The 23,186-nt window shown below is 38.9% G+C and overlaps 2 protein-coding genes across 6 annotated transcripts in view; one reads left to right on the top strand and one right to left on the bottom strand.

The window, feature by feature from the left end:
• Nucleotides 1-5,978, top strand: part of LOC147632781 (uncharacterized) — a 38,108-nt gene extending 32,130 nt beyond the window's left edge. For 2 of the 4 annotated variants that reach the window (XM_086807649.1, XM_086807651.1), the window contains 4 exons: nucleotides 3,650-3,774; nucleotides 4,093-4,184; nucleotides 4,303-4,422; nucleotides 4,533-4,909. In XM_086807649.1, the coding sequence (XP_086663775.1) occupies nucleotides 3,650-3,774; nucleotides 4,093-4,184; nucleotides 4,303-4,414 (329 nt within the window). In that variant the 3' untranslated portion in view covers nucleotides 4,415-4,422; nucleotides 4,533-4,909. Of the gene's footprint in view, nucleotides 1-3,649; nucleotides 3,775-4,092; nucleotides 4,185-4,302; nucleotides 4,423-4,527; nucleotides 4,910-5,613 lie in introns of those variants that run through there. The other 2 variants (XR_015267235.1, XM_086807650.1) reach the window with 2 other exon arrangements.
• Nucleotides 5,979-10,144: 4,166 nt separating this feature from the next.
• On the bottom strand, nucleotides 10,145-12,695 carry LOC147632783 (co-chaperone protein p23-2-like). 2 transcript variants are annotated; one of them, XR_015267236.1, is made up of 6 exons: nucleotides 12,562-12,695; nucleotides 11,339-11,525; nucleotides 11,014-11,182; nucleotides 10,715-10,783; nucleotides 10,550-10,601; nucleotides 10,145-10,428 (listed from the first exon to the last, which is right to left on the bottom strand). XR_015267236.1 is itself a non-coding variant. In XM_086807652.1 (6 exons), the coding sequence occupies exons 1-6, from the start codon at nucleotides 12,564-12,566 to the stop codon at nucleotides 10,400-10,402; spliced, it is 480 nt and encodes a 159-aa protein (XP_086663778.1). In that variant the 5' UTR covers nucleotides 12,567-12,695; the 3' UTR covers nucleotides 10,145-10,399. The 2 variants fall into 2 exon arrangements, 1 of the variants encoding a protein (XP_086663778.1); XM_086807652.1 differs by having other exon boundaries at nucleotides 10,746-10,783.
• Between the last annotated feature and the right edge of the window lie 10,491 nt (nucleotides 12,696-23,186).

Consider the following 23,186-nt stretch of genomic DNA (forward strand, 5'->3'; position numbering starts at 1 on the left):
ACCTTTACAACAGTCTAGTTTGTACAGGCACAAACAGTCCGTACAGCCTCCATACTCTATCAGTAGTAGTAGGGTGGCCCAATCCTGTGCACACATCCCGAGCAACAACCAACAACGTGCACCCATTAGTCCATGAAGCAACCTCAGGAAAGTAAAGCCGATTTGGGCCTTTATTTCCATTTTTTGCAAACCCTTCTTAATCAAAGTAATAAGATCTAATTGCTTTATCATTTTTCAAAATTGAGGGTGCAAATCTAGCATTAAAGTGTTGCTATAGCATGCTAAAGCATCATTGATCAAAATCCCCTTGTTTGGAAACCCTAATTTTTGAAAACCCTAAAATTTTCCGAGTCATTATCTGTAAGGGATTAGACAGATTAGACACTGGCATTAGAAACTCTCCTCTGCTGAGACCTTCCCGATTCATAGCATATCGTGGCTACCCACATGTTTATTGAAAAGTTCAATATGGAAAGTTTCCACACCTAAGCTGAAGTTCAGTCTCATGAGAGAGGGCCTCTGGCCTTTCATTGAAGGAGAAGAATATGCCCAAGAATGAAGATGCAGCTCAAAAAGCATGGAAGCTTAGAGATCAAAGAGCCTTTGGCCTCATGGTCCTTGGTCTCTTTGATAATTTTATACACCATGTCGTATATCTCTCAACCTCCAAAGAAGCTTATGAGAAGTTGGACAAGCTTTTTGGGGCTCAAGCAAAGAACTCCGAAGTTTCTTTGCAAATAGAGTAAGCCTATAAAAGCTTTGTACTTGAATGAAGTAAAACAAGTCACCTCATTGAGTAATGCAATTTATCACTCTTTGAACATTGTCTTATTCTTGCACGAATGTTGTTCCAATTACTAGTGGTGCACAAGAACCTAAAGATTCAAAGACCTCCTTGCGAGGTGTGAGATTGGGAGTTAGCTTGTGAGATCCATAGGAAGATGAGAGACTAGGCTAGCTCTTGAGAGATCCACGTTGGTTGAGGAACTCAGCCTGAAACTCTGTCAACCCAAGTTCTCTCCAACAAGTCAAGGCTTTCCCCTTGAGGAGACCCCGCACCATCTGAATCTTCCTAGCATCTGGGAAAGGATAGAACTCAAAATGAACGTTTCAACGGTTCGGCCACGAATCAACAACCTTTTGGGTCCTCTCCTTCTTCTTAACTGCAAAAGCCTCAGGCATGAAAGAAGGTGCGATTACAACCGTTCCCACGGTAATCTGTGTACCAACAACCGCTCTGTAGAAGTACCATCGATTCCCATAATTGCTGCATATCAGCCTGTATATCTGCCCAGAGTTTGCCATCTCCTGCTTGAAGTAAGTTTTCTTTCCCCTCTACCCATCCTAGTACCAAGATCTTGGTCCCTCTCAGCATGATCCCTTGATCGTCCTCGTGATTTGAGAGGGTATTATCAAAGGGAAGAACTTCCGTCGTGGGTAAAGAGAAGGAATAATGGAAGAGGGAAGATAGAAAGGGTGCTTTTGCTGCAAGAAAAATGCTATATGCTGATTCTGAATGTTAAGGAAAACGGGAGACGAACCACACTTTTACGCGAGACTCTTTTATTTTAAAAATATCAATTTAGGCATGTTTCAAATATGTACTAGGAAAAAGTAGCCCCCCTTCTACACGTAAAACAACCACGCATGCTTTTTAAATCAAAAATAGCATCCGCATTTCTAAAAATGCACCTCCCCTTTTTGCATGCAAAATTGGGCGCCCTGCTTTTTTTGCATGCCATCCTTCTCTTTGCCGTACTACTGCCATCTTGCCCTGCCTGCCCTCTTGTACGGCTATCATGTAAGTACCGTACAGCTGTACGACCTGTGCGGCCTGCTGACCAGCTGTGTGCACTTGGCTCAGCAGGGCGGCCTGCCTAGGGCATTCCCTACAAGCACCTCCCCTGCACACACTTCACCTTGTACAGCCTGGCAAGGCAATCGCTTCTCTGATGCAGCTTTTCGACAGAGCGTAGAAAGGGATAAAATTAGGAATTGTGAATCTAAGGTTCCCGGACAAAATTATTTTCCTCTGCAGATCTACCACACACACACCTCTCTCTCTTTCCTCCCTCTCTCAAAATACACATGCTTCTTTCATGCCAGCAGAAATTCAAGAAAAACACCTACTTCTCTTTGAGATGAAAACATAGGTATGGCGTTGAGAGAAATACTACATAAGACACGCGAACCTTGCTTTTGCCTCTATGTTTAGGTTAGTCCTCCCCAAGGATCACCTAAATCACAGGCTAAACACAAGGTTAGTACAAATCAAATAGAGGGGTAAATGCAAGCTCACCACCCAACCACAACCCACATCTGTAGACCTCCCTTGAGCCAGGGGCTAAGGCTCACTCCCACAGATCCATGCCATTCAGCCTTGGCGTCCCATACCACCAAGACGTGCTTGCTAAGGTCTTTAGCAAGACTATCCATGATCTGCCATGTCCATGGAAGTAGTACGACTACGCTTGGTCTAGACATAGACCAACCATCAATAATAATGATAATAACCCATACCTCACTTATATAGTGACTACTTCTGTTATAAATAACCATCCAGTCATAAATAGCCAATATACATGGATTTATTAATAATATCAGCCATCTTCCTCTAATCTTAGGGCTCCCCTTACCCCGGCAAATCAAGCCTCTAATCCCAAGGATTAGCATCAAGTATGTAATAGCTAGCTCTTGAGAGATCCACATTGGTTGGGAGTGAAGCTTGAAAGCTCCCCTTGTTGAGTGGCTTGGGCGGTGGTTGTCCTTACTCTTGCCCACAGTTACAAGAGACTCACTGTCGAGTACATCTCACATGCCAATGATACCCTGGCGTCCCAACCAGCCTACATTCTCAGTAGAGCCAAAACACCTAATACGGGCGGGCACACCCACAACAGAGGCCCTGGTGTATATGTATAGACAGGAGATGACTTCTAACACCCCCCCCCCCTGCCTTAACTTCGCCTTTATAGACTTGGTCGCTTCGGAATTCAGGTCTTTATCTTCTTTTGCGTTGTGTCTAGACTCTATGGTGATGACTGGTAGATGTGACATTCTCTCTTTCTAAGGCTACATATGTTGTGTATCATAAATACACAACAAAAGACTGATTGCATTTTAGCTTCCATTATGTCAAACCAAGCCCGTCACAATGCAAGAACACAGCAATTGCAAATGATGAGAATGCTTGAGAAGTGACAAGAGCTGAGTCACTTGCACATGTTTTTCTTTTGAGAGCCTCGTCTGGTTATAAAGTAGCCTTCTCTTCCAATTTCAGCTTTGAATTTCTTGGGGCCTATTCCTCACAGAATTATACTAACCCTTTGTGGTCTTAGCAACGTCATGTTGGAATTTATCCTTGCCCTTCTGTTGATGGGTTTGTTGGTTTGAAAGCCCTTTGTACCTCAAATTGCCTCCTCTGCATGCATATGCATGGAGCAGAGGATGAACATTGGTGATTCCTCTCAAACGGGACTACTTCTAAGAACGAGGTCCTTTTGGCTAATGCTCTTGATCGCCTCCATTACTCCTCACTCTGTATCTACTCTTGCTTGTCTCACCAAGTTCATGTGCTAAAATGATGGGGGCGAGTGCTTCCATATTTCCTACAAAGACTTTAACTTTATGTTTTTTTTTTTTTTGGCAGTTGTGCAGAAGAATTTGTCTCAAGGAGAGGTGATAGTAGTTGATGCAGGCTGTGTAGTTGCCATGACGAGCTCTGTCGACATGCAAATCAAGTATGTGGGTGGTGTTAGACGAACGATTTTTGGGGTGAGCTTCAATGTTCCCTGTACTCACACACACACACACACACACACACACACACAAAAAATCACGCACACACCCATCCATGTGTGCATGCATGCACATACCAACCCACCCACACGCATGCAAGTGCCCACATCATACATATACATCCATCCAGGTGCGCGCGCGCGCATGCAGGCACACACACAGGCAAGGCACAGCACAGCACATGCATGTGCACACATGCACTCTCACAAACCCTATGTGTGCATGTGCGCCTGTGCACTGTGTTCACTATTGCCTTCAGGATTGTGTTTATATCATATTGGCTTCTGGCTTCAGGGTGATGGTGTATATGCAGCACATCTCACTGGACCTGGAGTCGTCTTCATTCAGAGTTTACCATTCCACCGCCTAGCTACCAAAATAGCCCGGTAAAAAGGAATTTGATCAAAAGATTTGGACAATAATTAATGCCTAATGATATTCTATTATTGGACTGATATTGCATTGTGCAATCCTCCTTTCTTGTCAATGTGTTTTTGGCGACAGGTCTGTGGCAGCTCCAAATATGCGTGATAACCCTCGGTTGTTGGTACAAATAGCCATCTCTCTCTTCGTGGTTTATGCAGTACTTTATCTCTTGATCCTTACAGAAATTTAAGTTGCAATGTGAGTTTAATCCCTTCTTCCATGTTATACATCGAGTATTCTTACATTACCAAGTATTCTGAGGAATCAGTATGATAAGCTCTCTCTTATATATGATGATTCAAGCATAGGAATAACACAGCAACGGTGGAAGCAACTTGTACAAAAAGCGACCAAGTGTGGTTTATTCTGGTCTTTGATTGAGCAAACGGAGAGCTAAAACCGACAGTTTTGCAGTCATGAAAGAAATCACAGGTGTTCTGGAGCAGTTTAGCGGAAGCGATAATCAATCTGCTTTACAAATTAATCGTAAGTAGAGATGGATCATAATATATCTGATGCAGGCATTGGTTATCCATACTCTTAGTGACCTCTAATAATTCACAATTGCCCATCCCACACCCACTATCGTAGTATTTTCCAGCTTGGGCGAGTACTTGTGTATAAGTTTGTGGAGGTGCTTTGTATCTTGTCGCAAATAGAGAAGATATTTAACAATCTTTAACCAGGTACTGCAAAGTGAACGAACATGGTAGTTTGAATACCCTCAAAACCTCTTTGCATCCATGCTCAAAGTTTTCCATGCTGTGAAGGTGGCAATAATTTCCCGCGTTTAAATGACTGTCAACTGAAAGCTCAAAATGAGAATGAGGTAACTGTGCAGTGTCACAACTCGAACGTTGTCATTGTGCACATGAAGAGCACAATCTGGAGGCGTGTCCTAGTATATAATAATTTCACCATTCAATCCGTTATTCATGCAATTGATTTGTGCGTGATGAAGCAGAGCTTCCTTCTAATAGTCAACTTCTTTTTAACCCACCAGCTTTACCAAAATGCAAGGCTGGATGGTCTTATAGCAAATCAACCATTTCTTCTGTGATTTCAAAAGAAAATGTTTATATCAAGCTCTTGCCTAAAGCAAGGAAGCTATCCTTGCATTAATAGATACATTGCTTTAGATTGTTTAATATCAGTTGGAAGAGGGATGTTCTGGTTTATGTATCGACCGAACAAAAGTATGTGCTTGCGAGAAAGGCCTGCCCTTGCTCTATCTTTGGTGATACTGTATAGAAGAGAAGTCGAGGAGAAAGTGCTCAACCGGTGGTCTACCTTGATTAGTCTAGGAGGATCTGATTATGTTCTGTGAAGTGGTGTATCTTGATTAGTCTAATACTTCTGGTCACCGGTCTCAATTAGTTATACTTGCAGGATTCTCAACTGCCTCAGCTTTAGAAGGTTTGGTGCAATTTGTAAAGAAGTAAATGGTGCACACATTACATGGGATTTGATTCCATGGATGAGGGACTCCTCAGCGACATAGGTTTTACACAGGTGGGCTTTCAAAATTTTCATGTTAACCAACTATCTTGTTTGTAACTTTGTAACCTCCTCCAAAGAAAAAGTCCTACAAAGAGGAATGAGTTATTCAACCTAGCACTTCTGAAAGTGTAGTGTACCAAAGACTCATTTAATGAAGGTAGATCTCTCCCTTGTATGAGTAATTAGAGTTTTATGTGTTTGAAATTATAGATTTGCTTATGAAACATAGCAATTTATATATCAATTATTGCCCTTTTGGCCAATTTTGATCAATGAGGTTCATCTCTCTGTAATTTCTACTCAATCTCACACAAAAGAATGGTGTTCTTTGTTCATAATGAGCAAAGGGTCATCTCTAAGACACTTTAAGGTGTTGTGTGCTTGTCCTAAGAATGTACCATGCCCTTGTAAAAAGCAATAAAGAAAAATGTTATATCCTCCTCGGAATGAAATTTCAAGTGACTATTTTCCATTTCATAGTTGACTTCTTGTGGACCCATTCAAAGAGAAGCATTCATTTATTGACTATTAGAGGTGCACCTTACAAGTGTGGCTACAAATGCTTTCCAAGGTTGCTCTCCAACACATTGACCAAATCATAATAATTACCAACATTAGTTATCATGATCAAAGCCCTCATTTTTTGCAAGAGTGAATATCAAATGGTACATTGATTCTATGCGAAGCCATATAATAAAAAATGCCAAAATAATTTGGGATGATCTCTCATTTGCCATGTACAATATCTATGGAAATAATAGTAAGAACAAGAATTATATGTTAACTCGAGATTGGTCAAGCAATACTTGTTTTACTTTGAATGCACCCCTATTTCCAAGTTTGAATAATTAGCAATAGTGCCCTTGCTCCAAGTCCCCATGAAGGAACGAACCATTTGCACTCTTGCCACCAAGTAGACTTGTTACAACCTCGAATATTTGTGGATGTTCTGAAAGGCTCCTTAAAAAGTAGAAGTAGCAACAAATTTTTTTTTACATGACCTAATTATGCATCGTAAACAACTATATATTGAAATGAGCAATTGTATCTATCTAGAAAGGGTCAATATGATAAAATTGAATAAAGTTCTAAAGCCTTATACGAGTGAGCAAATGATACAAATAGGAAATCATACAGTCCAACCATTCTAAGAGTTTATGTTTCTCAAGTTTCTATATTTAAAACATTGTAGACTCCTTAGCAATGTAAGTTACTGTGGATAATAATCTTTATGTGGATAGTATGCTTCAATGAGCTTGCTTCACTTAAAACATTTTTGAATTTGGTGAATAGTTCACAACCTATATCCTTGTATTACATTATTTTTCTCAAAAGATTTAAATAGTAAGTTGAGTTCATTTATTTGGGAACCAATTTGAGTTCTATTAGTCTCTTTTGCCTTGAACTAATATGTAAGTTAAAGAAGTGGTAGTTGGAAACATACCCTATACACTTTCTTTTAAAGCCTTATAGCTTAGAATACGTGGAAGAAGTTGGTTGAGTTTTGTTATGACTCGCAATTCTTGTCATTTGTGGCTTTGTGTAGATGTAAACTTTAAAAAAGTTACAAAATGACAAATGTGAGAAGATGACCATATGATAAATGTGAACACTATTTTATGCCTTTGTATAAATGAATGAAGAGAGCACAAGAATTGATAAAGAGCTTATGATGGTGTAGGAGAGGAGGTGCAATTAGGAAATTGGTTTGATTCATCTTGGATTATACCCACATACACGCTTCTAGATTAAACTAAAGCTTAATCAAGGGTTTTATGTCTTGTAGAGTTAAAACAAAGGAAAAATTCGAAGTATTACTTAATGATATAGAGCTTCCACATGACACTCCAATGTAATTATGAGAGAAAGAGACTTATTGAACGAGTTAAAAAAACCATCTAATAACAAGATCCATTTCTAATAGAACTTGGGGAATGAGGATTCAAGTGTCGAGAGGAACACAACATTAATGGAATATAACAAGCATCACGTGGCAAATGTGAAGAGGTCCTTGGTTAGCGAAGAGCTAATGGAAGCGCAAGTTTTGACGTAATTTGTCAAGACCAATAAGATACCCTAGTGTATTTGCAAATGATTGTGCACATGGTCTTTTGTTTAGAAACCAACTCTATATATACTATGCATTGCAATTGTTTGAGCAATGAAGTAATCATACTTATTTGTAGGACTTGTTAAGTGATAATGTGCTTACAAGAGCACTCTCAATATCCACAAGGGGTAAATTACGAGCATCCACACAAAGGCTTTTTTACAAGACACTTTTTCCGTTTTGAGGTCATCCAAGATCTAATCTCAAGATATTTCAAGCAAGACAAAGAGGTTGTAAAACAAGACTTGGACCTTGTGAATCAAGCAATTTTTGTGCCACATGTATACATGTAGAGCTTGGTGTGTAGGGTTGTAACATGTCCAATTCAAATTAGAACATGGGGAGAATTGATTCATCAAAAGTAAAATGGATTTACTTCCTACATCTTAGAAAAATATGCATTAAAAAGAATTTTCTACACTTTATCCACTAAAAAATGTAAAAATGAATCAAACCAGTTGTTTACTTTGATAGATTGAGGTAATGTAGACCCTGGGGGCTTAGATTATGAACGATAAAAGACACGACATTAAAAACAAGCTCATTGTATTCAATGTTTTGACAAAATCTAAATCTTATGAGCAATATTTATTTTAATGAGCAATTTGGACTATAAGTAAATAAAGAGGTTTGACTCTTGAGGAAGAAAATGGCATTCTTTGTCTACTACAATGGAAAATGATATTATAGCAAAAATGCAAATTTTTTAACGCTTTGGCCTATATTATTCTTCTAGTGAAGCAAGCCTCACAAAAGCTTAAGAGATAACAAAGGTCACTTGAAACTCTAGTAAGTGTGAATCTACAACTGATCTTTGCACTTCATAGTATTCGTGGCCATAAAATCCACAAGTTGAATGGTACCCCCACGAGTTGGAGAAGCACTATTCACGCGTACGCAACTTTGCTTTTGATCTATACAAGATATCTTGTGTAGGTCCTTGACAGTCATTTTGCAATTAGTGCAACATTGCAAGTCAAGAGGTTTCAAATTCTTATCAAATCTTCTAAACACCATCTGATTTCAAAAGGATTTATGAGTTCAAAGATACATCACAATGAAGAACATGGGTAATGGATGTGAATTGAGTTTGTGAAAGCATGTGTGAGCCTTAAAAAATCATTATAATAAAAAAAACGGTAAGAGTGTAAACACAAAAAGTTGAACCAAGTATTTCTTACAGCCAAACCTTGCATAAAGAGTTTATTCTTTGTGAATGGAGACAAGGAACCTTGAAAAGCCAGTAACCAGAAGAAACATAAAACTTATATGGCAGTTTGATAGCAAGACTACTGGTTCAAGACTTGAAACTTACACTAGCCACAGTTGCAAATGAAGGTACTCACGCTACATGGGTGGAACTGATTCTTTACCCACTTCAAATATATATCAGTTCCTAGGTTTCTCAACAATACTAACTATTCATCCAACTAGTAAACTAAAAGCCAAACTAAAGCTGTCTTAAATTTTCTTAAGTCGTAGTCATTTTACTTACAGACTGGTAGCCAGTAAGTGGAGTAAACTTCATGAGAGGAACATGCCTCTTGATTTAGTCTGGCATTTTTGAGGATTTAAGGAAGAAACCAAGCTTATTACATGCCAATATTCTACGGTTTTTATTCCTTCTACAAACAAGATTAGATAACACAATGTCATGCAATGTGACTTGCATCTCGAACTTCTTAGAACCTGAATCCCTTTAATGAAGACTAGCTTCTAAACCTTAACCACATCCAATCGTTTCAAGATAATATGAAACTACTTGACAGAGCTTATAAAAGGTAAACATGCCATATCTCTATGGTAACAAAACAAAACAACGAACTCACCTCACAAAATGTGGTAACTAGGGGTCAAGCTACCCATATTGGGTACCAGGACATGACATATTGGCATTGTACCAGTGTATATTTAGTCATACTAACATGTTTCAAGGCACGCTACTTATCTCGGATTCAGAAGCGACTTCCATTCTGAGAGCCATGTAAAGAATAGACGCCAAGAGTACAGGTGGTAAAATGCATTAGCCATGCATAGTTGGGGTATGACAAAAACCACGTATCCACGACTTTGCACAAGGTTGCAAATAGCCCTATGCTGGTCCTCCAGTTAAAACACAGAGGAATGTTAATCAATCATGCAAGAGAGCGTAAATAGAACTCATTATCCATACACACATGAAACACGCACGCACTCACACCAACCCCAATCCAAACATAAAATACCTGCACATGCACACCCTCTATCCACACACTAGTCACTCACAAATCAAAATCAAAAGGCAAACAACTTTTCTCATCCATGACAAGACAAGGAAAGAAACTAGCATGCTTCACAACCAAGGTACAGCTCCAAAAACCAAAAACATATCCTCACATATGCCTACTATCAAGGGGACTTCTGAATTGCTTTGCATGCTATGTAGGGGCAAGCAAAGTTGCATTAACTAATACTATACGCCAAAAAACCTGCTTAATCCCTGCTTTAATACTATATAAATGCAGAAATTGTCATCCTGCTGGGGACAGATTAAAAGCCCCCTGATTTAATTTCATAAAACAAGTATTAACCAGATTTTTGCAGGTCTGGAAGATCTGCACCCAAAGCAAAAACACAAGTCAACTCTCACCAGCTTGCTTCAAACTCTGAAGGTCAAAGAAAAACATACCAAGAGGATGGGTACCATGAAGGGTATTCAGGCATTGCAATACTTACAAAGCATGCCTTCATCATCACTCTCAGCTTCCACATCCTCATTGCCATGCTTCTGCAAACAGGAAAACAAACAATAAACAGCTCTCATTAGCCCACCTTTGCCGGTACACACACACTGTACCCATAGGGACAATAGCATCCAGCACAAGAGACTTGAGCACTGACATCGTGGGGATATGCAGGCAAATCCTCATACCGAAAAGTCATCCATGCCGCTAAAGTCAAAGTTGTCGACTGAAAGGTAGCCAAAAGCAAAGAAAAGCAAAGAAAAAGTTGTCAGTTAGTAAATCTGGCCGCCCTCTCTGTGTCATTCTAAACTTAGGGCTTTTACACATACACCTGCCCTGTAATAAGGTCAGCTATCTGACGAGGGGTGGGGGTGGCCGTGCTCTTATATGTGTAAAGGCCCTTGTCACTAAAAAATCAGAAGCCACATTTGTCTAAAAAATTTAAGTGACACTTACATTTTGATCCTTCTGTGTCTTCTTCATCTTCATCAACCCACTTATTCCAGTCAACCTTCAAGTTCGGAGGCGGCTTGCCCTCCGCCTTAAGCAATCTCTTCCACCAGCCCTTCTCTTGCTTTTGAATGATGCAGAAAATGTGCCTTAGACTCACGTTTATCTTACTCGCCTGCCCAACAAAAAACCAAAAAACCATAGCAACCCTTACAGCCAAAAGAAAAGGGGTCATCTTACAAGGTCCACTTCTGCCTCGCCCCACCCCTCCCCACGCCCCCCCCCCCCAAAAAAAAACTAAGAACCAGAAGACACAAGTTTGGTCCCACACCTCAACATTCACTTTGTCAAAAAGCTCCAGTTCAATATCAAACAGCTGATCATCCGCTCCTGCGACGGCAGAAAAGATGAACTTCCCCTCAGGCTCAAGCTTGACCTTGGGATCCTTGGCATCTGGCAGTTCGACTGTGAGGAAAACATGTTCCGATCTTTGCGCCCACACGATCTCAGGATGTCGACTGCAAGCATCCTGAGTCAGATGCAAAACACCCCCCCAAAAAAAATCTAGAGAAAAACATACAAAAAGTGGTTTTTTTTTTAATCAACAAAAGGTCTGCAAGAAGCTGCATTATTCAACAAATACTGATGCTAAATTCAAAAAATGCCAAAATGCCCGGCCGGCGGCTGGAATGTTTCACCAAAAACAATTCTGTTCGTGCCTTTTCTTGCCATGATCAAAGTCATAAAACTCTCAGAAGACCTAGGATTTCAATGTAACGTAGGGTTTGTAAATACGGTGCTTTTTTTTTTTGCGGGTTTGAGTCAAAAAACGGTGCTTGTCTTTGACAGCACCGATGAAAGCGAAGACCATCCCGGCACGGGATGAGCAACCTCGAAACAGGAGAGTCTGAACAACCTTAATGCATGGACAAGGATATCACTAAACCCGTTGAAGTGCCAGTTCTGGGTCAAGCATGGTGTGATACTAGGACACATAGTCTCAAAAAATGGCATATCCACTGATGATAGCAAGGTCAAGTTGATCTTGGAACTACCACCGCCCACCAACTAAGGTGTGCAAAGGTTTATGGGTCATGTGGGTTATTATTGACGCTTCATCATATTAGGGCTTAAGGTTTGTGTCCAAAACAGGCTTTTAAGTTTTAGGGTTTTCTGCAGATTTTCAAGTTCTTGGCGAATTAGGGTTTAAATTTTCAAAAACTTACACCGAAGTAGGGTTTTGTGAAAATTAGAGTTTTAGATCAAATTAGGGCTTCGGTTGCCCTCAAATTCATAAAAAGACGCATAATGCAGAACCATACACGATGCATATCCATAATATAATGCCAAAAAATTCAAGGCAATTGCGCCACAGGGGAAAAAAAAAAAACAGCCCTGCCTAAACCTAAAAGCAAAAAAAAGCTAAATAAGAGCTCCTCTTCTGATTCTGCAGAGTCAGAGGAAACCCTAAAACGAAAGGACCCAAACTTTTTGGAGTGTTTTCGGAGCTTCGGCTTGACGAAAACAAAGAAATCAGAGCGGCCGGAGGGGTACCTCATGGTGAAGAAGCAGCCGAAGAAGCAACACAGTAAAATCGCAGAAGTGGGCTGCTTGAAGGCCACTCTACATGCCCAAGGGTAAAGTACTTCTTTATCATTACCATCTTGATGACATGCTCCTTAACAAGCTCTTTAATGGCGTATTATTAGGTGTATCAAGTGTGGTACACCATTTAATTATATGTTTATTGTGGGAATTTGAAAAACAACCCTGTACTCATTGCCACCATTTAATTATATGTTTATTGTGGGAATTTGAAAAACAACCCTGTACTCATTGCTGAGTACAGGGTTGTTTTTCAAATTCTTAGCAATTGAGTACAGGGTTGGTTGTTTTTCAAATTCTCAGCAATGAGTACAGGGTTGTTTTTCAAATTCCCACAATAAACATATAATTAAATGGTGGCAATGAGTCCTGTACTCATTGCTGAGTACAGGGTTGTTTTTCAAATTCCCACAACAAACATATAATTAAATGGTGTACCACACTTGATACACCTAATAATACGCCATTAAAGAGCTTGTTAAGGAGCATGTCATCAAGATGGTATGGCAAAAGGCTGATGCTATGGCATCAAGAAGACTGGTGGCTAATGACAATTGAAAACCCCCCTAAGCTGAAGGCATTCCAGTGGATTAACCAAACAAGCATCTGGCCTATTCCTCCCAGGTGGAATACCCCTCCAATCCATTGTATTCTAAATCAAAGATGGAATATCCTCAAAGATAGGAGCCAGTGGTATTTCCTCTTCAAATCACTTTGGGGCATACATGTGGAACCTAAGAAAGCTTGTCTTGCTTGGCTTATCATGTACAGGGCCATTTGGACACAGAAAAAAGCTCTAGTCTTTGGCAAGGGAAATGGATCATGTGCCAGATGCCTCAAGGAAGAAGATGACATCCACATTTTTCTACTGTGCCCTAACATAGAACCAATGGTAAAGAAACTCAATGAGTATGTGGCCAGTTGGGGGAAAACTTGCTTATCCTGGAAGCATCTGCTCATTGGGGAACCCATAGGCTGCTCTACTGAACTATGGACAGTATTAAGAACCGAAATCCTCTGGTTCTTCTGGATTGAAAGACTAGCGGCCCTACACAACGGTGATACCCGGAATACCTGCTCCCTCAAAAGTCTCCTTATCCTTGCAGGGGAGAGGGAAGATCACTGACATTGAGGCCAGAATTTCAAAACTGGTAGGCCCTATTGGAAGCACTCCAAAGAATGTCACAGATAAGGTCAAGATTCTTCAGCTTCAAGAGAAGAGAGAATATCTTGTAAACGTGGATCTAAGCTATGTGCTGAAGCTCCAATACCTCTAGAGCCTAGGATAGAGACCCAGAGGGTCATTGCTCGTTGCTGATTGCCTAGGATAGTGAGAGAAGTCTCGGCCTGAAAATGGCCTTGACCACTATTTGATGTCAGCCCGACTTTTGTAACTTGTCTCGATTTTCTTCAATAATAAAAATGCCTTTATTGAAAAAAAAAAACAACCCTCATGCTATGGAAAGGTGTTGGTTGTTTTATGCATGCTTGCTTGCTTGTTTGTGTTGGGCGCTTTGTACGTGTGGTTGCATCTTTATGTATGTGTGCATGCGCGTGCATGCGTGCGTGCGTGTGTGTGTGTGTGTGTGTGTGTGTGTGTGTGTGAGAGAGAGAGAGAGAGAGAGAGAGAGAGAGAGAGAAAGTTGACAAAACTAAGAAGGGCCTTGACTCATTAAGTATTGCTAAGGCCTAACCATCTCAAACCTCAAACATTACCATAGCTTAATGTTGCAGCTTCTCTCATTTGCCGTTTAACCAATTAACTATAAGTGTGGAAATTTGAAAAACCTAGGTAAAATTTATGTGTCCCATGTCATTCTATGGAAAGGTATTGGTTGTTTTATGGGGTATCCATATGAGAGCTTTACATATGCATGTTGATTTGGGGCATGCTTGCATGCTTGTTTGTGTTGGGCACTTTGTACGTGTGGTTGCGTCTTTATGTGTGTGTGTGTGTGCGTGCGTATTTTTACTTACAAAGTTGGGTTTGTGTGTGTGTGTGTGTGTGTGTGAGAGAGAGAGAGAGAGAGAGAGAGAGAGAGAGAGAGAGTTGACAAAACTAAGAAGGGCCTTGACTCAAGAAGTATCACTAAGGCTTAACCATCTCAAACCTCAGACATTACCATAGTTTAATGTTGTAGCTTCTCTCATTTGTTTAGCATACTTAGAAGAGGGTCCAAGACTGAGGTTTGCATAAACACCATGTCACTTTTGTTCATTATAAGGGGGATAGAGTTAAGTCGCTTGTTGTGGCTATTAGACATGAATCATGAACAAGCAATCTTGCTTGTCCATCCACACCTTGCCCATGTGTTAACAAAATGCTAGTCATATAGACTTGTATTGGTGTGGATCATTAATGTGATGATTATGCAATTTGTTGATTTGCAAGGCTTCCACAATAGCATGTAATAAAGGATATTGGCCATACTTTTTTTGCTTCAATGCATATACACTAGGATAAGGGGACCAATACAAGATTTTAACTTAGCAATCCTTTATTACGAGAAAATGTCATTATGCTTCTCCTCGTAAGCTCTTTATCTCCCCTTTAACATTGCCTTCCACTATCTGTGTCCCCCTGGTACATCCAAATTAGCTTAGGGTTTTCTACCACCATCACTTAGTTTTCTTTTATTAGGCAGCGACAATGAATTAAAGATTTATAATGAATTATCAAAATAAAGGTTGTGTAGGTGTGTGTAGGTGACATAGCAATAAAATGATTTTTGAAAGCAATACACCATGTTTTCCCACATGGAATTGACTTTTTCCAAGCACTCGATCTTCTTTTGGACTTTGACTCTCAACAAAAGAAGTGGCAAGAGTATGAAAATACTAGAGGTCTTGCAAGTCTCACAAAGTGAAGGCACATCTCTAACTCTCTCACATCCTTGCCTAGCTTGAATCCAATGATGTTCCATAGCAAGCGGTGTAGTATCTCAACTAGCATTTTTTAGCATCTTACTTGATGTTCCATAGCAAGCAGTACAATATCTCAACTAGCAACTCAAATTTTTGCATCTTACTGGTGCTTGGTGAGCCATCGCACAACACAATGCACCCCTCTCTCTTCTTTACAACCATGCCTATACTACAAGGAAACGTCTTAGATTTTTTTACCTTTTTTCTCTCATCATCATCATCAATAGTAGCGTTAATACAAGACTGTCGGTATAAGCATCAAGATATGCAGATCATCGATATTAATGTCAGTATAGGTATAGGTACCTTTTCTCTCTCATCATCATCATCAATAGTAGCGTTAATACAAGACTATCGGTATAAGCATCAAGATATGCATATCATCGATATTAATGTCAGTATAGGTATTGGTTAACTAAATATACCAACACCTATATCGATGCTCTTACTGATACTTTATCGACTCAGTTTATTTATTGATGCCCATACTGATGCCTATATCGACTCTGTTTGATTTGTTTTTGGTAAAATGAGATAGATAAGGGCTGGTAGACTTGCCAGCCCTAGTCTATCTCATCATGCCATTACTCTATTAGCCCGCATCATAAAGAAAATATAATGTGATTAAGGCTTAGCCATGGAGAGCTTGCTTGATTCTAAGCTTCAATAAAGATAACCTAGAAACAAAGAACCAAATAAATAAGAAAACATTAGCGTTAACAAAGAAGATAACAATAGAGATTATGCATGCCCTCATGTTCTCTTGCATAAGAGCTCATGAGAGCATGCATGCTCCCAAGCCAAAAAGCACATACTCCTAAGCACTTGAGGGTACAATAACAAAACCATAACCATAAGTAAAGACGATGCAAAACTTAGTTGCTTAAATGCTTGGAGTGCAGTGCCAAATGTAAGAGAACCTAGAAAACCCTTAAAAAAAACAAATATCATATAGCAAATCAGAAAAATTCAAAAAACAATGTACATATAGTAGGTACAAGAACAGAGAGAACAAGTACAATTACTTGTAGGAAAGGGGCAGAGGGAGAGAATGAGGAGAGAACTTGCAAAACACACACACACATACATGGAAAAAAAGTCAAAATCCACAAAACTAGTAAACCTTTAAAAAAATTGCTTAACCCTAACATTTAGGAAACCCTTACCTATTTATAGTACATGTTTACCTGCCTACTACAAAGGAGAGGATAAGGGAGAGAACAAGAGAAAAGGAGAGAATATCTACAAGGTTTAGAGGACTTGCACAGGAGAAGAAAACAAAATATTAAAAAAGGGAAGTAGAGGAGAATTGTTCTCAAATTTTAGTTTCTTCATTTCAGTAATAGCATCGGTTTTAATTTTTTCCAAAGTGAGTATGTACGTTGGTATGTGCATCAGTATATTTATATCAGGACACTTTTTACCAATGCCATGACTTTTGTTTGAGTGCAAAATTAATTGTTTGTCTTGACCACATCTAATAAAATGTAGTTATATATATATATATCATGCATCATATTTTTCCATGAATCTATCTTGGTCCTCTCTCTCTCTCTCTCTCTCTCTCTCTCTCTCTCTCTCACACACACACACACACACACACACACACACACACACACACATTTCCCTATGAAAGCATGCATGCTCCCAAGCCTTAAAAAACAAATTTCCAAGTACCCCCGGGGGTGTAACAAATCCATAACCATGATAAGAAAAGATGATACAAAAGATGGTCTCTTACCCATGGATAACTTAGTTGCTTAAGAAAAAACGATACAGAAAATGGTCTCTTACCCATGGATAACTTAGTTGCTTAAATGCTTTGCAGTGTGGTGCCAAACTTAAGAGAACCTAGAAAACCCAAAAAAAAAACAAACAACATATAGCAAATAATAATAATAATAATAATATATGCAATAGGTACAAGAACAAGGAGAACAAGTACACTTGAAGAAAAGGGGGAGAGAGAGAGAGAATGAGGAGAGAATATCCATCAAAAACATGAAAAAAAACTCATTAAAAAAAAATAAAACTAAAAAAACCCTATCCCTAACATATAGGAAACTCTTACCTACTTGCAATACTTGCTTGGGAGAGAATGAGGCAAAAGGAGTGAAGCTCTGTAGGGTTTAGGGTTTAGAGGGCTTGTGGGGGAGAAGAGGGTTTTTAAAAACAAAATATTGGAAAGGGAAAATAGAGGAGAACTGTTCTCAAGTTTTAGTTTCTCTGCCACCGTCGGTATAAGCATCGGTTTTAATTTTTCCCAAAATCATTATGTGTGTCGGTATATTTATATACCAAAGCATATAGTGATGCTTTTACCGATTCCATGACTTGGTCTTTGAGTGTATAATACTCAAAAATTAATTGTTGGTCTAAAATACTAAAAATTAATTATTGGTATTGATCGACTAACAAAGTGTAGGTAAATTAATTATTGGTATTGATTGACTAACAAAGTGTAGGTAAATATATATATATATGTCATGCATCTTATTTTTCCATCAATCTATCTTGGTCCTCTCTCTCTCTCTCTCTCTCTCTCTCTCTCTCTCTCTCTCTCTCCAATGGAGCATGTAGATAATTATTCATCTTCAAAGGCTGAGTGGTTGGCAGAGAGAGTACAGTCTCCTTACACACATTGCAAGTATTCAATAGAAAGGAACGTCAAATCACTATCCACCACCATGTCAAACGATAGGAGAGTTTGACAAATCTATATTGCAACACATAGGAAACTCTGGTTTGGTAAGTTAATGGCTTTCTCTCTCATATTCTCTCTCTCTCTCTCTCTCTCAATATTGCTTACTCTCTCAATCATTGTGTCTACTTAGGATGTGGACGATTCAAACTACATGTAAGTACAACCCGATCCAGCAATACAATTAAGACATTAGAAGCGAGACACAACGAAGGACACAGTTCAATCACTAAGAGTACCCAGTTCAAGACACACATATATATACGGGGGAGGATATAAAGCCACATATACAAGAGTAAGGAATAGAAAACATGATTAATGCATTCTTTGGAGACCAAGAACTTCATAATAGACAAAGCACATTGCTATAAGAATTTAGAGTATAAAATTTGGCATTAACCCCTTTTTAAGGCATTTTCTTATAATCACAAGGAGAAAACACATGTTTAAGTGCAAATCGATAAACAGAGCTAATAACATGACATTATGGAAAAATCGATCCATAGATGGTATCTTAAGAATTCTTGCTGATGGTGCTACATGGAGACACATTAAGGAGATATGATGTGAATTTAAGATAGAGTCTAGATACATACATCTTGGTTTAGTAATGGAAGGTGTTAATCCATTTGGTTTGCGCTCCACATCATAGAGTACATGGGTATTGGTAAATTATAACATCCCGCCAATGATTAACCATTAAGAAGGGGCATCTCTTGGTACTAGTACTTGGAATATACAAATTGACAAACATGGATATGTATCCAGTACCATCAATAGATGAGCTCCAAATGTTATGGGAGCAAGCATTCCTATACATGATATTTTAAAATTCTCCAATTGTAGGCTAGCCAACATAAAGGGAATATTGATGTGGACCATGCACGACTTTCTAGGCTATGGCGAGTGCTCATGTAAATTTTACCATACAAATATATATATATATATATATATATATATATATATATATATATATATATATATATATATATATATATATATATATATATATATATATATATATATATATATATATATATATATATAAAAGCTTAAAAAGGTGATGCCTTACGTACTAATTATACTAACTACATTGGACATGTAATGTTTTGAAAGCAGGCCTTACTACACAAGTGGGTATCATGCATGTCCTATTATGGACCTCACTTAGATGCTTGCCATTCTCAAGCTCTAAAGAAGATGATATATTAAGGCCACACAAGATACCTTCCACAATGAGAAGGAAATCTTGCTCAACCACCTCTCCAAGAATGAAGGCTAGTGATGATTGGTTGGAATCATGCAAAGGGAACAAAAATGTACTACTCTTGGGATAAAGAGACTCTCTATCTTTCATTGGAGTAATTGCTAATAAATATGTGTGAAGATATTTGAGAATAAATTTACTTATTGTATTTTATCAAAAATATTAGTAAATACATTTGATTTAAGAATATTAAAGGAATGTTATGATTGTTCATCCTATATAAAGTCCATGGCTATGAAGAGGTCAATTTCTAATTTGATCTCTATATCTCCTATATCTTCAAACCTAAGATTAAAAGGGAATTCATTACCATCCCATAGAAGGATCTAAGGATGTACTATCAGCATGTTCACTAGGTCATGTTGAGCCCTTCTCATGTTTATCATCGTCCAACAACATTTACATTTATGAGCATATCTTTGAGTACCCTCTAAACCATTGGGGACATATCACCTTATTTCATTTCTTCCTCAACATCTTTATCTTTACATATGTGCTCGCTTTGAGGTACAACTTGTATTACATACTAGCATTTCGATTCCAACGAAAGCTGGTTAGAAGATTATCTACTCTATATTACATACTAACCTTTCGATTCCACACCGAACCTGGTTGGAAGATTATCTGCTCTATATTATAAGATCCTTTGTGTTTTTTCTATTCTATAACTACAAAAGGCTAATATATAAAATAAAAATATACATGTTTTCTTAAAAATTATCACCTGCTCACAATGTTGTGGTAGTACAAATGTATCACGACTATCTATCCATAACTTTGTTGAGTTGATAGTAAAGAATCCACTTTTATCTCTTTTGATTATTGCATTTGGACCATTGCAGATCACTTTCAACCATTTCACATGTCAAATTGCCTAAACTTTACATTTATGATATCTTGTATGATTCCACAATAATCAAAATTGGAGGTGAGAAGATTTATATCATTGGCACTCACTCGTCGACTCTCTTGAAAAGTTAGCCATTAGTTCAGAATTAAAGGTTGTTCTTCTTATCTATATACACCTATATACTCCATGTGAAAGTGACAACCATGGGATCATAATTCTCCAAATTTACGATACTACAATAAACATTTAAGCAAAAAAACTATCAATAGTATGATAAAAATAATTGAATAGGGTTATGTATGTGCTTTAACTTACTTACATGCTAGTCCCATCCTCTTACTTACATGTTAGTCCCATCCTCTTGTAAAACTCCATTGGTTGCTCACTAATCCTTTCACCGAGGAGAAGTGCAAGCTTGGGAAAGGATGAAAGAAATCTATGTCTTCTCCTGAAAAGTCTTCTAGTATTTGTTCTTTCCACGTGTGCCTCTTTATACCTATCAATGTAAGATATCTATGTCTTCTCCTGAAAAGTCTTCTAGCATTTATTCTTTCCATGTGTGTCTCTTTATACCTATCAATCCACTTTTGAATTTTTAGAGAATTCAAGATACCAAATTTATTGATTTCAAGTCATAAGGATTCATCCATCTTACGAGTGATCCCATTTCCTTGTGGTGCCTCTCCAACTATACACCTGTCATCTTTGTTGTGCCAAAGTTGAGGCTGGCGCATATCTATTTGACTAAAAAACTATGAGATATATACTAGTGATTCTTAAACTACCCAACCTTATGGAGTGATCCCATTTCCTTGTGGTACCTCTCCAACTACACACTCATCATCTTTGTTGTGCCAAAGTTAAGGTTGTTGTGGATATATATATTTGACTAAGAAACGATGAGATATATACCAGTGATTCTTAAACTAGCTAGCCTTCTGCCATGATCCTTTTAGGCCTTACCCTTTGTCTCACAAAAACCTTTAAGGTCTTCATAAATCTTTCAAAAAATAATATCCATCAACTACTGATAGCACCTGCTATTGCAACCTCATCTACTACATATACCAAACAAGTGCAGTTGGATAGTGAGAATAGATATTGGAAAATGCTTCTCAACTAGTCACACTACCTACTCAATAGATTGCAAGTTGATCTCCTTTGAAGAAATCTAGTGTTTTCTATACTGAGATTGGTGTATTGTTTATGACAATAAGAATGCAAGTAGCTATGCTATACCCAATGAATCTTATTTATGATTCGTTATATTTTTTGCCTACGGGAAAATCTAATTTTGGGACCTTTCAGTATTATATTGCATGCCCGTCTTTGTCTAGTCTACAATGATCCTGCTACCCACCTTGGATCCCATTGTATCTTGTGGGATTAAGCTTGCAAATGATGTATACAAGTTGACAAAGACATCCACCACAAGATCCAAGGATATTCATTTGAGTTGGTTTTCCTTTATTTGGGTATATTTCTTTGTGACATGGGAAGGGGTGAAGAAAACCAAATTCATCTATGCAAGAAAAAGTTAAAATGAGGACTCAATGATCCATTTCTTGGGTGATCAATGGGATACAAAGAGAACCAATCATGATGATACAATTGAGTGCTGAGTTTCAAAGTCAGATGTTAAGTGAGATTGTGATATAAAAATCATGGTCTTTTAAGGCTATTCTTTGTCTAAGTGGCCTTTGCCTTTCTTAGACAAGAAATTTTGCTAATGTAACAAACTTCTATTTCAAGCTAGATGGCAGGTTGGTTAGGACTATATGTGAAAACAAGATTTCCTTCTCATATCTTCATAGGAACATGGTGCAAGAGATTGTAGTAATTGGAAATCCCACCCTACAACTACTGACGCTCCCTCACTCATAAGATCAAACCCTTCGATCAACACAGTGTGGACCCAAATGGTGTTGGTCTTTGATAGCACTAGTGAGTGAGGAGTATCCAAGCACGGGACGCGCTACTCCTGACTTAGAGATAGGAGGACTAGAGGCTTAGTTCATGGATAGACCACCTACCCTGGAGCAAGACCTAACATCCCCTACCCATTCACAAAGAAGCCTTGCTTCAAGACTCCGAACCTTTATCTTGGGAAACGCACAGTCAGACAATCCAGATCCCGGGGATAGAGGCATGGAACACCAACCTAAAAGAGAGCCCACACTGCCTCTAGACCATAGAATGGAGATGGAGCAAAGTGAAAGAAACCCAACCCAGACTCATCCACCAGCCTGGGGGGCCATGCGTGCCAATGGGAATGGCCAATTCATACAAGACCAGAGGCCAGTGCTAAACCTAGATCAGGAACCAGCTCTCCAAGGACCCGAGACGTCCTATCGGAGAGAGAGAGCCTACTCGGCCCAATCATATCAACCTGGGGCACCAATGTACCAGTAGTACCCGCCTCATAGGGCATACCCAGGATACTATATGGGACTATATGAAGCATAGACCAGTCCTCCTTTGAGACAAGGACCCCCAATTATCCACCCGGCCTAGCTCCCCCACCTATCTGACCCTAACCAACACCCGCTATACAACCATGGCAGGGCTAACCCCTAAAATGTTGAGGATAGCCATGGAAACAAGGAGGGAGGTAGCTACCAAAATCACACCCCCAACACTAGCTCAACCTACACAAGGGCCCAGATAGGAGAGAAACAAACCCGCAAACATCTCTAAGCTGATTACCAAATTTGATGGAACTGGAGATCCCATACCACACTTAGAGATGTTTAATCAGATCTGTGAAGCATTCGGCCACGTGGACGATCAAGTCAAGGTGAGTACCTTTGGCCTCACCCTAGATGGCAAAG

This window comes from Cibotium barometz, chromosome 13 (genome assembly GCF_041138505.1).
Source record: "Cibotium barometz isolate CiBa-2024 chromosome 13, ASM4113850v1, whole genome shotgun sequence".
NCBI lineage: Eukaryota > Viridiplantae > Streptophyta > Polypodiopsida > Cyatheales > Cibotiaceae > Cibotium > Cibotium barometz.

Bases quoted from the DNA above. Each gene is read 5' to 3' on its own strand.
- LOC147632783 (XM_086807652.1), bottom strand. The intron at 11,183-11,338 runs GTGTGGGACCAA...TTTGTTGGGCAG, and splicing joins TTGACAAAGTGAATGTTGAG to GCGAGTAAGATAAACGTGAG. The intron at 10,602-10,745 runs GTATGAGGATTT...TCCTGTTTGCAG, and splicing joins GCGGCATGGATGACTTTTCG to AAGCATGGCAATGAGGATGT.